This window comes from Phyllobates terribilis, unplaced genomic scaffold (genome assembly GCF_046119375.1).
Source record: "Phyllobates terribilis strain yellow unplaced genomic scaffold, ASM4611937v1 Scaffold_12__6_contigs__length_324123572, whole genome shotgun sequence".
NCBI lineage: Eukaryota > Metazoa > Chordata > Amphibia > Anura > Dendrobatidae > Phyllobates > Phyllobates terribilis.
In genome coordinates, this window is record NW_027362772.1 from 299,712,231 (window position 1) to 299,727,409 (window position 15,179).

Consider the following 15,179-nt stretch of genomic DNA (forward strand, 5'->3'; position numbering starts at 1 on the left):
TGAGTGCAGCTCTGGAGTATAATACAGGATGTAACTCAGGATCAGTAATGTAATGTATGTACACAGTGACTGCACAAGAAGAATAGTGAGTGCAGCTCTGGAGTATAGTACAGGATATAACTCAGGATCAGTAATGTAATGTATGTACACAGTGACTGCACCAGCAGAATAGTGAGTGCAGCTCTGGAGTATAATACAGGATGTAACTCAGGATCAGTAATGTAATGTATGTACACAGTGACTGCACCAGCAGAATAGTGAGTGCAGCTCTGGAGTATAATACAGGATGTAACTCAGGATCAGTAATGTATGTACATAGTGACTGCACCAGCAGAATAGTGAGTGCAGCTCTGGAGTATAATACAGGATGTAACTCAGGATCAGTAATGTATGTACATAGTGAGTGCACCAGCAGAATAGTGAGTGCAGCTCTGGAGTATAATACAGGATGTAACTCAGGATCAGTAATGTATGTACATAGTGACTGCACCAGCAGAATAGTGAGTGCAGCTCTGGAGTATAATACAGGATGTAACTCAGGATCAGTAATGTAATGTATGTACACAGTGACTGCACCAGCAGAATAGTGAGTGCAGCTCTGGAGTATAATACAGGATGTAACTCAGGATCAGTAATGTAATGTATGTACACAGTGACTGCACCAGCAGAATAGTGAGTGCAGCTCTGGAGTATAATACAGGATGTAACTCAGGATCAGTAATGTAATGTATGTACACAGTGACTGCACCAGCAGAATAGTGAGTGCAGCTCTGGAGTATAATACAGGATTTAACTCAGGATCAGTAATGTAATGTATGTACACAGTGACTGCACCAGCAAAATAGTGAGTACAGCTCTGGAGTATAATACAGGATTTAACTCAGGATCAGTAATGTAATGTATGTACACAGTGACTGCACCAGCAGAATAGTGAGTGCAGCTCTGGAGTATAATACAGGATGTAACTCAGGATCAGTAATGTATGTACACAGTGACTGCACCAGCAGAATAGTGAGTGCAGCTCTGGAGTATAATACAGGATGTAACTCAGGATCAGTAATGTAATGTATGTACACAGTGACTGCACCAGCAGAAAAGTGAGTGCAGCTCTGGAGTATAATACAGGATGTAACTCAGGATCAGTAATGTATGTACACAGTGACTGCACCAGCAGAATAGTGAGTGCAGCTCTGGAGTATAATACAGGATGTAACTCAGGATCAGTAATGTAATGTATGTACACAGTGACTGCACCAGCAGAATAGTGAGTGCAGCTCTGGAGTATAATACAGGAGGTAACTCAGGATCAGTAATGTAATGTATGTACACAGTGACTGCACCAGCAGAATAGTGAGTGCAGCTCTGGAGTATAATACAGGATGTAACTCAGGATCAGTAATGTAATGTATGTACACAGTGACTGCACCAGCAGAATAGTGAGTGCAGCTCTGGAGTATAATCCAGGATGTAACTCAGGATCAGTAATGTAATGCATGTACACAGTGACTGCACCAGCAGAATAGTGAGTGCAGCTCTGGAGTATAATACAAGATTTAACTCAGGATCAGAAATGTAATGTATGTACACAGTGACTGCAGCGGCAGAATAGTGAGTGCAGCTCTGGAGTATAATACAGGATGTAACTCAGGATCAGTAATGTAATGTATGTACACAGTGACTGCACCAGCAGAATAGTGAGTGCTGCTCTGGAGTATAATACAGGATGTAACTCAGGATCAGTAATGTAATGTATGTACACAGTGACTGCACCAGCAGAATAGTGAGTGCTGCTCTGGGGTATAATACAGGAGGTAACTCAGGATCAGTAATGTAATGTATGTACACAGTGACTGCACCAGCAGAATAGTGAGTGCAGCTCTGAGGGTATAATACAAGATTTAACTCAGGATCAGTAATGTAATGTATGTACACAGTGACTGCACCAGCAGAATAGTGAGTGCAGCTCTGGAGTATAATACAAGATTTAACTCAGGATCAGTAATGTATGTACACAGTGACTGCACCAGCAGAATAGTGAGTGCAGCTCTGGAGTATAATACAGGAGGTAACTCAGGATCAATAATGTATGTACACAGTTACTGCACCAGCAGAATAGTGAGTGCAGCTCTGAGGGTATAATACAAGATTTAACTCAGGATCAGTAATGTAATGTATGTACACAGTGACTGCACCGCCAGAATAGTGAGTGCAGCTCTGGAGTATAATACAGGAGGTAACTCAGGATCAGTAATGTAATGTATGTGCACAGTGACTGCACCAGCAGAATAGTGAGTGCAGCTCTGGAGTATAAGGCTATGTGCCCACATTGCGGACCTGAAGCATATTTTTTACGCTTCTCCCTGGCGGGAAAATCGCATGCGGATATTACATGCGGTTTTCCCGCCAGGTAGAAGCGTTTGTGAGGCGTCTTTGCATGCATTTCCGCATGCGGGTTATCAAGCACTTCTCCAAGCATCACTTGGAAAAGTGCTTGACAACTTGTTCAGAATGGTAAAAAATAAAAAAATAAACTTTATACTCACCTTCTGATGCATTCTCTGCCCCGTCCGGAGGCTTGTGCGGCTCACGCTGTTGTGTGCAGGACCTGCGGTGACGTCATTGAGTCATGTGGTGGGTCACATGACTCAATGACGTGGCAGGTCCTTCAGACAACAGCGCGACGGAGGGAAAACATCAGAAGATAAGTATAAACTTTATTTTATTCTTTTTTTTACAGGTTCTTTGGTACCCAGGTCTGGATGAGAGTCTCCTCTCATCCAGACTTGGGTACCATCCGCACATTGATTCCGCTGCGCTTCCGCAAAATTAATGAACATGCTGCGGATTTTTGACCGCAGCATATACGCTGCGGAAAAATCCGCAGCATGGGCATTGACATTGCAGAATGCCATTGGGGACCATGGGGTGCGGATATACATGCGTTTTTCAAGCGTTTACGCTGCGGAAATTCCGCAGCATATACGCTTGAAAAACGCTACGTGGGCACACAGCCTAATACAAGATTTAACTCAGGATCAGTAATGTAATGTATGTACACAGTGACTGCACCAGCAGAATAGTGAGTGCAGCTCTGGAGTATAATACAGGATGTAACTCAGGATCAGTAATGTAATGTATGTACACAGTGACTGCACCAGCAGAATAGTGAGAGCAGCTCTGGAGGATAATACAGGATGTAACTCAGGATCAGTAATGTAATGTATGTACACAGTGACTGCACCAGCAGAATAGTGAGTGCAGCTCTGGAGTATAATACAGGATGTAACTCGGGATCAGTAATGTAATTTATGTACACAGTGACTGCACCAGCAGAATAGTGAGTGCAGCTCTGGAGTATAATACAGGATGTAACTCAGGATCAGTAATGTAATGTATGTAGACAGTGAGTGCACCAGCAGAATAGTGAGTGCAGCTCTGGAGTATAATACAGGATGTAACTCAGGATCAGTAATGTAATGTATGTACACAGTGACTACACCAGCAGAATAGTGAGAGCAGCTCTGGAGGATAATACAGGATGTAACTCAGGATCAGTAATGTAATGTATGTACACAGTGACTGCACCAGCAGAATAGTGAGTGCAGCTCTGGAGTATAATACAGGATGTAACTCGGGATCAGTAATGTAATTTATGTACACAGTGACTGCACCAGCAGAATAGTGAGTGCAGCTCTGGAGTATAATACAGGATGTAACTCAGGATCAGTAATATAATGTATGTACACAGTGACTGCACCAGCAGAATAGTGAGTGCAGCTCTGGAGTATAATACAGGATTTAACTCAGGATCAGTAATGTAATGTATGTACACAGTGACTGCACCAGCAGAATAGTGAGTGTAGCTCTGGAGTATAATACAGGATGTAACTCAGGATCAGTAATGTAATGTATGTACACAGTGACTGCACCGGCAGAATAGTGAGTGCAGCTCTGGAGTATAATACAGGATGTAACTCAGGATCAGTAATGTAATGTATGTACACAGTGACTGCACCAGCAGAATAGTGAGTGCAGCTCTGGAGTATAATACAGGATGTAACTCAGGATCAGTAATGTAATGTATGTACACAGTGACTGCACCAGCAGAATAGTGAGAGCAGCTCTGGAGGATAATACAGGATGTAACTCAGGATCAGTAATGTAATGTATGTACACAGTGACTGCACCAGCAGAATAGTGAGTGCAGCTCTGGAGTATAATACAGGATGTAACTCGGGATCAGTAATGTAATGTATGTACACAGTGACTGCACCAGCAGAATAGTGAGTGCAGCTCTGGAGTATAATACAGGATGTAACTCAGGATCAGTAATGTAATGTATGTAGACAGTGAGTGCACCAGCAGAATAGTGAGTGCAGCTCTGGAGTATAATACAGGATGTAACTCAGGATCAGTAATGTAATGTATGTACACAGTGACTGCACCAGCAGAATAGTGAGTGCAGCTCTGGAGTATAATACAGGATTTAACTCAGGATCAGTAATGTAATGTATGTACACAGTGACTGCACCAGCAGAATAGTGAGCGCAGCTCTGGAGTATAATACAGGATGTAACTCAGGATCAGTAATGTAATGTATGTACACAGTGACTGCACCGGCAGAATAGTGATCGCAGCTCTGGAGTATAATACAGGATTTAACTCAGGATCAGTAATGTAATGTATGTACACAGTGACTGCACCAGCAGAATAGTGAGTGCAGCTCTGGAGTATAATACAGGATGTAACTCAGGATCAGTAATGTAATGTATGTACACAGTGACTGCACCAGCAGAATAGTGAGTGCAGCTCTGGAGTATAATACAGGATGTAACTCAGGATCAGTAATGTAATTACAGTTATATGAAAAAGTTTGGGCACCCCTATTAATCTTAAGCTTAATGCTTTATAAAAATTGGTGTTTTTGCAACAGCTATTTCAGTTTGATATATGTAATAACTGTTGGACACAGTAATGTTTCTGCCTTGAAATGAGGTTTATTGTACTAACAGAAAATGTGCAATCTGCATTCAAACAAAATTTGACAGGTGCATAAGTATGGGCACCCTTATCATTTTCTTGTTTTAAATACTCCTACCTACTTTTTTTGGTTTTGCAACCTCATTGAGCTTTGAACTTCATAGCCAGGTGTATGCAATCATGAGAAAAGCTACTTAAAGTGGCCACATGCAAGTTGTTCTCCTGTTTGAATCTCCTCTGAAGAGTGGCATCATGGGCTCCTCAAAACAACTGTCAAATGATCTGAAAACAAAGATTATTCAACATAGTTGTTCAGGGGAAGGATACAAAAAGCTGTCTCAGAGATTTAACCTGTCAGTTTCCACTGTGAGGAACATAGTAAGGAAATGGAAGAACACAGGGACAGTTCTTGTTAAGGCCAGAAGTGGCAGGCCAAGAAAAACATCAGAAAGGCAGAGAAGAAGAATGGTGAGATCAGTCAAGGACAATCCTCAGACCACTTCCAGAGAGCTGCAGCATCAACTTGCTGCAGATGGTGTCACTGTGCATCGGTCAACTATACAACGCACTTTGCACAAGGAGAAGCTGTATGGGAGAGTGATGTGAAAGAAGCCGTTTCTGCAAGCACGCCACAAACAGAGTCGGCTGAGGTATGCAAAAGCACATTTGGAGAAGTCAATTTCTTTTTAGAAGAAGGTCCTGTGGACTGATGAAACCAAGATTGAGTTGTTTGGTCATACAAAAAGGCGTTATGCATGGCGGCAAAAAAACACAGCATTCCAAGAAAAACACTTGCTACCCACAGTAAAATTTGGTGGAGGTTCCATCATGCTTTGGGGCTGTGTGGCCAATGCCGGCACCGGGAATCTTGTTAAAGTTGAGGGACGCATGGATTCCACTCAGTATCAGCAGATTCTTGACAATAATGTTCAAGAATCAGTGATAAAGTTGAAGTTACGCAGGGGATGGATCTTTCAGCAAGACAATGATCCAAAACACCGCTCCAAATCTACTCAGGCATTCATGCAGAGGAACAATTACAATGTTCTGGAATGGCCATCCCAGTCCCCAGACCTGAATATCATTGAACATCTGTGGGATCATTTGAAGAGGCTGTCCATGCTCGGCGACCATCAAACTTAACTGAACTGGAATTGTTTTGTAAAGAGGAATGGTCAAAAATACCTTCATCCAGGATCCAGGAACTCATTAAAAGCTACAGGAAGCGACTAGAGGCTGTTATTTTTGCAAAAGGAGGATCTACTAAATATTAATGTCACTTTTCTGGTGAGGTGCCCATACTTATGCACCTGTCAAATTTTGTTTGAATGCAGATTGCACATTTTCTGTTAGTACAATAAACCTCATTTCAAGGCAGAAACATTACTGTGTCCAACAGTTATTACATAGATCAAACTGAAATAGCTGTTGCAAAAACACCAATTTTTATAAAACAATAAGCTTAAGATTAATAGGGGTGCCCAAACTTTTTCATATAACTGTATGTACACAGTGACTGCACCAGCAGAATAGTGATTGCAGCTCTGGAGTATAACACAGGATGTAACTCAGGATAAGTAATGTATGTACACAGTGACTGCACCAGCAGAATAGTGAGTGCAGCTCTGGAGTATAATACAGGATGTAACTCCGGGTCAGTAATGTAATGTATGTACACAGTGACTGCACCAGCAGAATAGTGAGTGCAGCTCTGGAGTATAATACAGGATGTAACTCAGGATCAGTAATGTAATGTATGTACACAGTGACTGCACAAGAAGAATAGTGAGTGCAGCTCTGGAGTATAGTACAGGATATAACTCAGGATCAGTAATGTAATGTATGTACACAGTGACTGCACCAGCAGAATAGTGAGTGCAGCTCTGGAGTATAATACAGGATGTAACTCAGGATCAGTAATGTAATGTATGTACACAGTGACTGCACCAGCAGAATAGTGAGTGCAGCTCTGGAGTATAATACAGGATGTAACTCAGGATCAGTAATGTATGTACATAGTGACTGCACCAGCAGAATAGTGAGTGCAGCTCTGGAGTATAATACAGGATGTAACTCAGGATCAGTAATGTATGTACACAGTGAGTGCACCAGCAGAATAGTGAGTGCAGCTCTGGAGTATAATACAGGATGTAACTCAGGATCAGTAATGTATGTACATAGTGACTGCACCAGCAGAATAGTGAGTGCAGCTCTGGAGTATAATACAGGATGTAACTCAGGATCAGTAATGTAATGTATGTACACAGTGACTGCACCAGCAGAATAGTGAGTGCAGCTCTGGAGTATAATACAGGATGTAACTCAGGATCAGTAATGTAATGTATGTACACAGTGACTGCACCAGCAGAATAGTGAGTGCAGCTCTGGAGTATAATACAGGATGTAACTCAGGATCAGTAATGTAATGTATGTACACAGTGACTGCACCAGCAGAATAGTGAGTGCAGCTCTGGAGTATAATACAGGATGTAACTCACCATCACTTGTTCGCGCACAGATTTCACATTTGCAGCGTTATTTTTAAACTCCATTTTGGCTTTGTCTCGAGCATCTGTTAGGGATAAACACACAGTAAGACTCTGCGGGCAGCGTGGTTCGGGTCACTGATCTCAGCGGTCACAGTCAGCGAGCACCTTTGTCCGCCTGCCTCCTCTGTCTGGCCTCCTCCTTGGCCCGGGCCTCCCGCTCTTGCTGTGCGATGCTCACCAGCTTCCAGCGGTTACTGATCTACGAGAGAGGAGACGACGCGGCTTACTCCTCCGTCCTGACAGACGGGGGCGCCGCACCCCACACCTCGCACTACTCACCTCAAACATCTTCGTGTTGGGGTCCAGCTTTGCTGCTTGCGAGGCGTGAGCCCCCCGAATATCAGATGGAAGGAACTGAAGGAGAGAGGTGGGTTAACCCTTAATGCACCAGTTTTCTACATTCGTGTGATGGAGCGTTTATACTTTTCCATTCTCGAGATGTTTGCAGTCAGTGAATGGAGACAACAGGGGCAGACGGCCTGGACAGGTGCGGCTCTCATCCCTCCTTATTAATGGACATTTAGCAGTCACAGGAGTTGGCCCTTTTGTGTTCACCCCATTCCAATGATTCCACCAATCCCGGCCCCCCCAGTTACGGAAGCGGACATTTTTAAAGATCTGCGTTTGCGGATTTATATGGATCTGACACAAGAGCAGCGCTCCTGACCCGAGTTCTGACGCTGTGGGCGCCATCAGTGCAGGATCTAGATGTGAATATTCCCATTCACTGACAGCAAAGATCCGAATACTGCAGAATGCGCTGCCCTCGAACGGCCGAGACGTCTCACCATGCGGAAGGGGTTGTCAAAGGACTCCAGTATACTCCTAGCCTTCAGCTGGGCGGGGGAGAGTCCGTCCATCTCGCTACCACCGTCTTCAGGGTCCTAGAAGGAAACATCACAGACGTTCTCAGGCCAATGTAAGACTCGGGGAGAAGTTTAAGTCTCTCTTAAAAGGCATATTCCAAGCAAAAACCATACAGCAGCTGCAGGACTACGGGGTGCGGAGCAGGACAAATTCAGAGTGAGAACAGGGACTCTGCTGCCACCTACTGCATGTAGTGATCCTAGAATTCAGCAAGGACCTGGTCACATGACATAGATATAACCCCCTCGCTGACGCTCCATCTGCAAACGGCTGTTTCGGGATTCTTGTTACCCAGGTGAGAGGTGTCGCTTCTTCCAGTAGGTGGCACTGCAGACTCCGTTCTCTTCCTCTGAGGAGGCCACTTGCGTATTTTATATCCCAGGGAGCATTGCATTGCTTATAGGGCTTCCTATTCCAGCTCAGTGGTCTCAGAGGGATTGTGTCCTTTCAGAAAACTTGTCCCTTTATATACATTTCATTGTAACAAAACAATAAATTCAGCCAATGAAATGTATATAAAAGGGACAAGTTTTCTGAAAGGAGACGGCCCCTTTAAAGGAGAAGTTCAGCAGCCCCATGCAGGCGGGGGTCCTCTGCGCCGTGCTCCACTTACACTGAAGATGGTGATGGCGGCCTCGGGGCGCACGGAGACGGGACTGTGCGCTGCCGGAGGGTCAGGATCCTCGTCACTGAACAGGCTGCCAGCGGAGACTTCTACAACTGGAGCAAAGCAGAGGATGGTACAGGGTTCACTTACTTTTCATACAGAGCACACCGCAAACTTCCTCCGTCAGCGGAGGAGGGAGGCGTATGTCCTTGTACATAACGATGGAGCTGGCGGTGTGCACAGAGTCTACACACAGTACTACTACAGCACAACTCCTTACCTGCCCCGGCCAGGACAAGCTGCCCCATCGGAGATTTGGACAAATCGTGAGGACCAAACAGGACATTCTCCATTTTCTGCGGGAGAGAAAGACAGTAGTTACTGACCCCCCCCGATTACTAGGGAGCAGTAGTCACTGACCACCGCTCACTAGGGGGCGGTATTTACCACATAGAAGAATCGTCCTACCTCAGGGTTCGGCATTGGGCCCTTCTTTTTTGCAGAACTCGTTTCTGACTACGTGGAAAAAGAAAAAGACAAGATAATGAAATGGTTTCAATTAAAAAACCAAGCAAACATTAAAATGGATTGTCCTGTGTATATTATCTCCCCCCACAGTAAAAAGGGATATTAGCTAGATATCCCCTTTCTCTCGAGTTATGAGTCAAACCCCTAGGACTCTTACCGATGCCAAGAACCTGGGCTCTGAGGACCCCGCATGTGATGCAGTGGAGGTCGATCATACGCAACTCTGCTCCAATCATTCTCTAACAGATATCTTAGGCCCTCTCATAAGAATGGATTGAGTGAAAGTGCCCATGGTCGACCTCTGGTTTACTCATATGGGGGTCTTAAGAGCCCAGGTTCTTGGGATTGGTAGGGGTACCAGCGGCTGGACCCCAACCTGGAGAAGCAGCTTTAAGGTCAAGAAAGTGAGGTAGTAGCAATGTGCACTAAGAAATGAGGGAATAAAGGCTCCAGCACATATAGTGCTGGAAGAATTGTGATGAATAGGAACTGCCCACTCCGAGTGAATGGCAAGTTTCAGATCATGAGACCTATTAGACTGCTATGTGCACCAAGCACATTTAAGGAGATGAAGGCAGCAAGTCCATTCAGTTCTCCAGGTCGTGTGTGAAAGGCCACCACTAGGGGGAGCTCAGTGGGCTGTACGCTCCATAGCTCCCTCTAGTGGTGGCTGCAGATTTTAGCTTCAGGATCTGATTGGCCTCAGTGTCTTGCGACATTAAATTCGACCTTAGTAGCCAAGTTGACAATTCTAGAGGCCAAAAGAGAACTTTTGAAGGACATCATTAGAAAACAAATCTTCATACCTTCATTAATGGCTTCTCCCGAGCTCGCTGGATAAGGAGGATCAATTCATTGATCTGCTGTCTCACGAGAGGAGGAACGGGGTTACAACAAGCGATTATCCCCTGGGGCTCCCTAGAAAAATAATGATAGAAAAGATAATTCTAGATATCAGGAACCAAGTTATTCCAGCCAGAAAACCGTATGTAGAAAGGAAGCGGAGGTGGAGGGCGGGGGGCGGACACGGGGCGAGTCGTACGGTCACCATGTGCTCTTACAGGAGATATCCCGGTTAGCACAATGTCTACAAAGAAGATATTTTCTACTTTAGATACTTGATGGGCTTAGGAGCTCTGCTGCTGTTCCTGATCAGAAATCTTATGAGCTTTCACTTACTTGGGAATTTCCTCGGAGATTTTCATCAACATGTGATTGGGTAAGACATACCTGCAATAGAGAGGAGAACGGCAAGAATAAAGCGGCGGGCGCCCTGAAATAAGCTCCAGCCACTCATCACACCGACACCCCACTCACCCCGTGCTTTCATCTTCCTGCCGCGCCATCTTGTCTCTCCAGGCAAAGAGAAGGCGGAAGGCGGCCAACTGCTGAGAGTTCAGATGTTTCTTCAACTTTTGGTAAAGCTCAAGGTAGGAATCCTCAGTATAGATCGGCTTCATGAACCGCTGTATAACGAGCACAGAAAATAACGTCACAGCGTCCAACAGCTACTAAAATACTGCCCCCTATATACAGGAATATAACTACTATAATACTGCCCCCTATATACAGGAATATAACTACTATAATACTGCCCCCTATATACAGGAATATAACTACTATAATACTGCCCCCTATATACAGGAATATAACTACTATAATACTGCCCCCTATGTACAAGAATATAACTACTATAATACTGCCCCCTATGTACAAGAATATAACTACTATAATACTGCCCCTCTGTACAAGAATATAACTACTATAATGCTGCCCCTATGTACAAGAATATAACTACTATAATACTGCCCCCTATGTACAAGAATATAACTACTATAATACTGCCCCTATGTACAAGAATATAGCTACTATAATACTGCCCCTATGTACAAGAATATAGCTACTATAATACTGCCCCTATGTACAAGAATATAACTACTATAATACTGCCCCTATGTACAAGAATATAACTACTATAATACTGCCCCCTATGTACAAGAATATAACTACTATAATACTGCTCCTATGTACAAGAATATAACTACTATAATACTGCCCCTATGTACAAGAATATAACTACTATAATACTGCCCCTATGTACAAGAATATAACTACTATAATACTGCCCCTATGTACAAGAATATAACTACTATAATACTGCCCCCTATGTATAAGAATATAACTACTATAATACTGCCCCCTATGTACAAGAATATAACTACTATAATACTGCTCCTATGTACAAGAATATAACTACTATAATACTGCTCCTATGTACAAGAATATAACTACTATAATACTGCCTCCTATGTACAAGAATATAACTACTATAATACTGCCTCCTATGTACAAGAATATAACTACTATAATACTGCCTCCTATGTACAAGAATATAACTACTATAATACTGCCCCCTATGTATAAGAATATAACTACTATAATACTGCCCCCTATGTACAAGAATATAACTACTATAATACTGCCTCCTATGTACAAGAATATAACTACTATAATACTGTCCCTATGTACAAGAATATAACTACTATAATACTGTCCCTATGTACAAGAATATAATTACTATAATACTGCTCCTATGTACAAGAATATAACTACTATAATACTGCCCCCTATGTACAAGAATATAACTACTATAATACTGCCCCTATGTACAAGAATATAACTACTATAATACTGCCCCCTATGTACAAGAATATAACTACTATAATACTGCCCCTATGTACAAGAATATAACTACTATAATACTGCCCCCTATGTACAAGACTATAACTACTATAATACTGCCCCCTATGTACAAGAATACAACTACTGTAATACTGCTCCCTATGTACAAGAATATAACTACTGTAATACTGCCCCCTATGTACAAGAATATAACTACTATAATACTGCCCCTATGTACAAGAATATAACTACTATAATACTGCCCCCTATGTACAAGACTATAACTACTATAATACTGCTCCTATGTACAAGAATACAACTACTGTAATACTGCTCCCTATGTACAAGATTATAACTACTATAATACTGCTCCTATGTACAAGAATATAACTACTATAATACTGCCCCTATGTACAAGAATATAACTACTATAATACTGCCCCTATGTACAAGAATATAACTACTATAATACTGCCCTTATATACAAGAATATAACTACTATAATACTGTCCTCTATGTACAAGAATATAACTACTATAATACTGCTCCATATATACAAGAATATAACTACTATAATACTGTCCCCTATGTACAAGAATATAACTACTATAATACTGCTCCATATATACAAGAATATAACTACTATAATACTGCCCCTATGTACAAGAATATAACTACTACAACCCCTGGCAAAAATTATGGAATCACCGGGCTCGGAGGATGTTCATTCAGTTGCTTAATGTTGAAAAAAAAGCAGATCACAGACATGGCACAAAACTAAAGTCATTTCAAATGGCAACTTTATGGCTTTAAGAAACACTAAAAGAAATCAAGATTAAAAATGTGGTACTCAGTAAGGGTAATTTTTTTCAGACCAAGCAGAGGGAAAAAATTATGGAATCATGAAAAACAAACACATAAAAGAACACTTCCAATACATCACTAGTATTTTGTTGCACCACCTCTGCCTTTAATAACAGCTTGCAGTCTCTGAGGCATGGACTTAATGAGTGACAAACAGTACTCTTCATCAATCTGGCTCCAACTTTCTCTGATTGCTGTTGCCAGATCAGCTTTGCAGGTTGGAGCCTTGTCATGGACCATTTTCTTCAACTTCCACCAAAGATTTTCACTTGGATTGAGATCCGGACTATTTGCAGGCCATGACATTGACCTCATGCGTCTTCTTTCAAGGAATGTTTTCACAGTTTTTGCTCTATGGCAGGATGCATTATCATCTTGAAAGATGATGTCATTATCCCCAAACATCCTTTCAATCGATGGGATAAGAAAACTGTCCAAAATATCAATGTAAACTTGGGCATTTATTGAAGATGTAATGACAGCCATCTCCCCAGTGCCTTTACCTGACATGCAGCCCCATATCATCAATGACTGTGGAAATTTGCATGTTCTCTTCATGCCGTCATCTTTATAAATCTCATTGGAACGGCACCAAACAAAAGTCCCAGCATCATCACCTTGTCCAATGCAGATTCGCGATTCATCACTGAATATGACTTTCATCCAGTCATCCACAGTCCACGATTGCTTTTCCTTAGCCCATTGTAACCTTGTTTTTTTCAGTTTAGGTGTTAATGATGGCTTATGTTTTAGCTTTTCTGTATGTAAATCCCATTTCCTTTAGGCGGTTTCTTACAGTTCGGTCACAGACATTGACTCTAGTTTCCTCCCATTCGTTCATTTGTTTTGTTGTGCATTTCCTGTTTTGGAGACCTATTGCTTTAAGTTTCCAGTCTTGACGCTTTGATGTCTTCCTTGGTCTACCAGTATGTTTGTCTTTAACAACCTTCCCATGTTGTTTGTATTTGGTCCAGATTTTAGACACAACTGACTGTGAACAACCAACAGCTTTTGCAACATTGCGTGATGATTTACCTTCTTTTAAGAGTTTTATAATCCTCTCCTTTGTTTCAATTGACATCTCTCGTGTTGGAGCCATGATTCATGTCAGTCCACTTGGTGCAACAGCTCTCCAAGGTGTGATCACTCCTTCTTAGATGTAGCCTAACGAGCAGATCTAATTTGATGCAAGTGTTAGTTTTGGAAATGAAAATTTACAGGGTGATTCCATAATTTTTTCCTCAGAATTGAGTGATTCCATCATTTTTTCCCTCTGCTTGGTCTGAAAAAAATTACCCTTACTGAGTACCACATTTTTAATCTTGATTTCTTTTAGTGTTTCTTAAAGCCATAAAGTTGCCATTTGAAATGACTTTAGTTTTTTGCAACATTAAACAACTGAATGAACATCCTCTGAGCCCGGTGATTCCATAATTTTTGCCAGGGGTTGTATAATACTGCCCCCTATGTACAGGAATATAACTACTATAATACTGCCCCCTATGTGATCACATTACTCTTCACCTTCAGACAGATGTCTTTGCTCTTCTGCCAGACGAGGAGGAGGACGTTGCGTTGCCCGTTGTCTACGTTCAGCAGCTCCGTCCTCATCCTGTCGTAGATGTACAGCAGGTAGTGGGTATCGGCTCGGGCGTACTGCAGCATTTCTTCTGGCAGGGGGCTGTAAATCAGATGTCGCTCGTTAGGATCACAAGGTCTCCTCACCGGTGAAGCAGGTGGAGTTCTTACTCACCGGATTCTCCAGTCAGCGAGCTGGTATTTCTTATCGGACTCCACATTGCAGTAGAGTCGGAGCAGATGGTCCAGAGAGTTCCTCCCCAGGTTGAGCAGACGAGATGCTTGATGGGTATCAAACATGTTCACAATGTACAAACCAAAGTCCTTCTGGAGCCACTCAATGTCCGAATCTGCCCCATGCAAAACCTACAGAGATAAGAGGAAATACAAGTTACATTACTTATCCTGTATTATCCTCCAGAGCTGCACTCACTATTCTGCTGGTGCAGTCACTGTGTACATATATTACTGACCCTGAGTTACATCCTGTATTATCCTCCAGAGCTGTACTCACTATTCTGCTG

General features: G+C 42.5%; 1 protein-coding gene across 2 annotated transcripts in view; it reads right to left on the reverse strand.

The window, feature by feature from the left end:
- EXOSC10 (exosome component 10) overlaps positions 1 to 15,179 on the reverse strand; it is a 28,290-nt gene that overhangs the window by 9,230 nt on the left and 3,881 nt on the right. For both annotated transcript variants that reach the window (XM_073657227.1, XM_073657226.1), the window contains exons 10-21: positions 14,831 to 15,021; positions 14,602 to 14,758; positions 10,849 to 10,997; positions 10,711 to 10,761; positions 10,338 to 10,449; positions 9,472 to 9,519; positions 9,284 to 9,359; positions 9,010 to 9,116; positions 8,318 to 8,413; positions 7,809 to 7,883; positions 7,635 to 7,728; positions 7,479 to 7,552 (exon numbers count right to left, since the gene is read on the reverse strand). In XM_073657227.1, the coding sequence (XP_073513328.1) occupies positions 7,479 to 7,552; positions 7,635 to 7,728; positions 7,809 to 7,883; positions 8,318 to 8,413; positions 9,010 to 9,116; positions 9,284 to 9,359; positions 9,472 to 9,519; positions 10,338 to 10,449; positions 10,711 to 10,761; positions 10,849 to 10,997; positions 14,602 to 14,758; positions 14,831 to 15,021 (1,230 nt within the window). The remainder of the gene's footprint in view (positions 1 to 7,478; positions 7,553 to 7,634; positions 7,729 to 7,808; positions 7,884 to 8,317; positions 8,414 to 9,009; positions 9,117 to 9,283; positions 9,360 to 9,471; positions 9,520 to 10,337; positions 10,450 to 10,710; positions 10,762 to 10,848; positions 10,998 to 14,601; positions 14,759 to 14,830; positions 15,022 to 15,179) is intronic.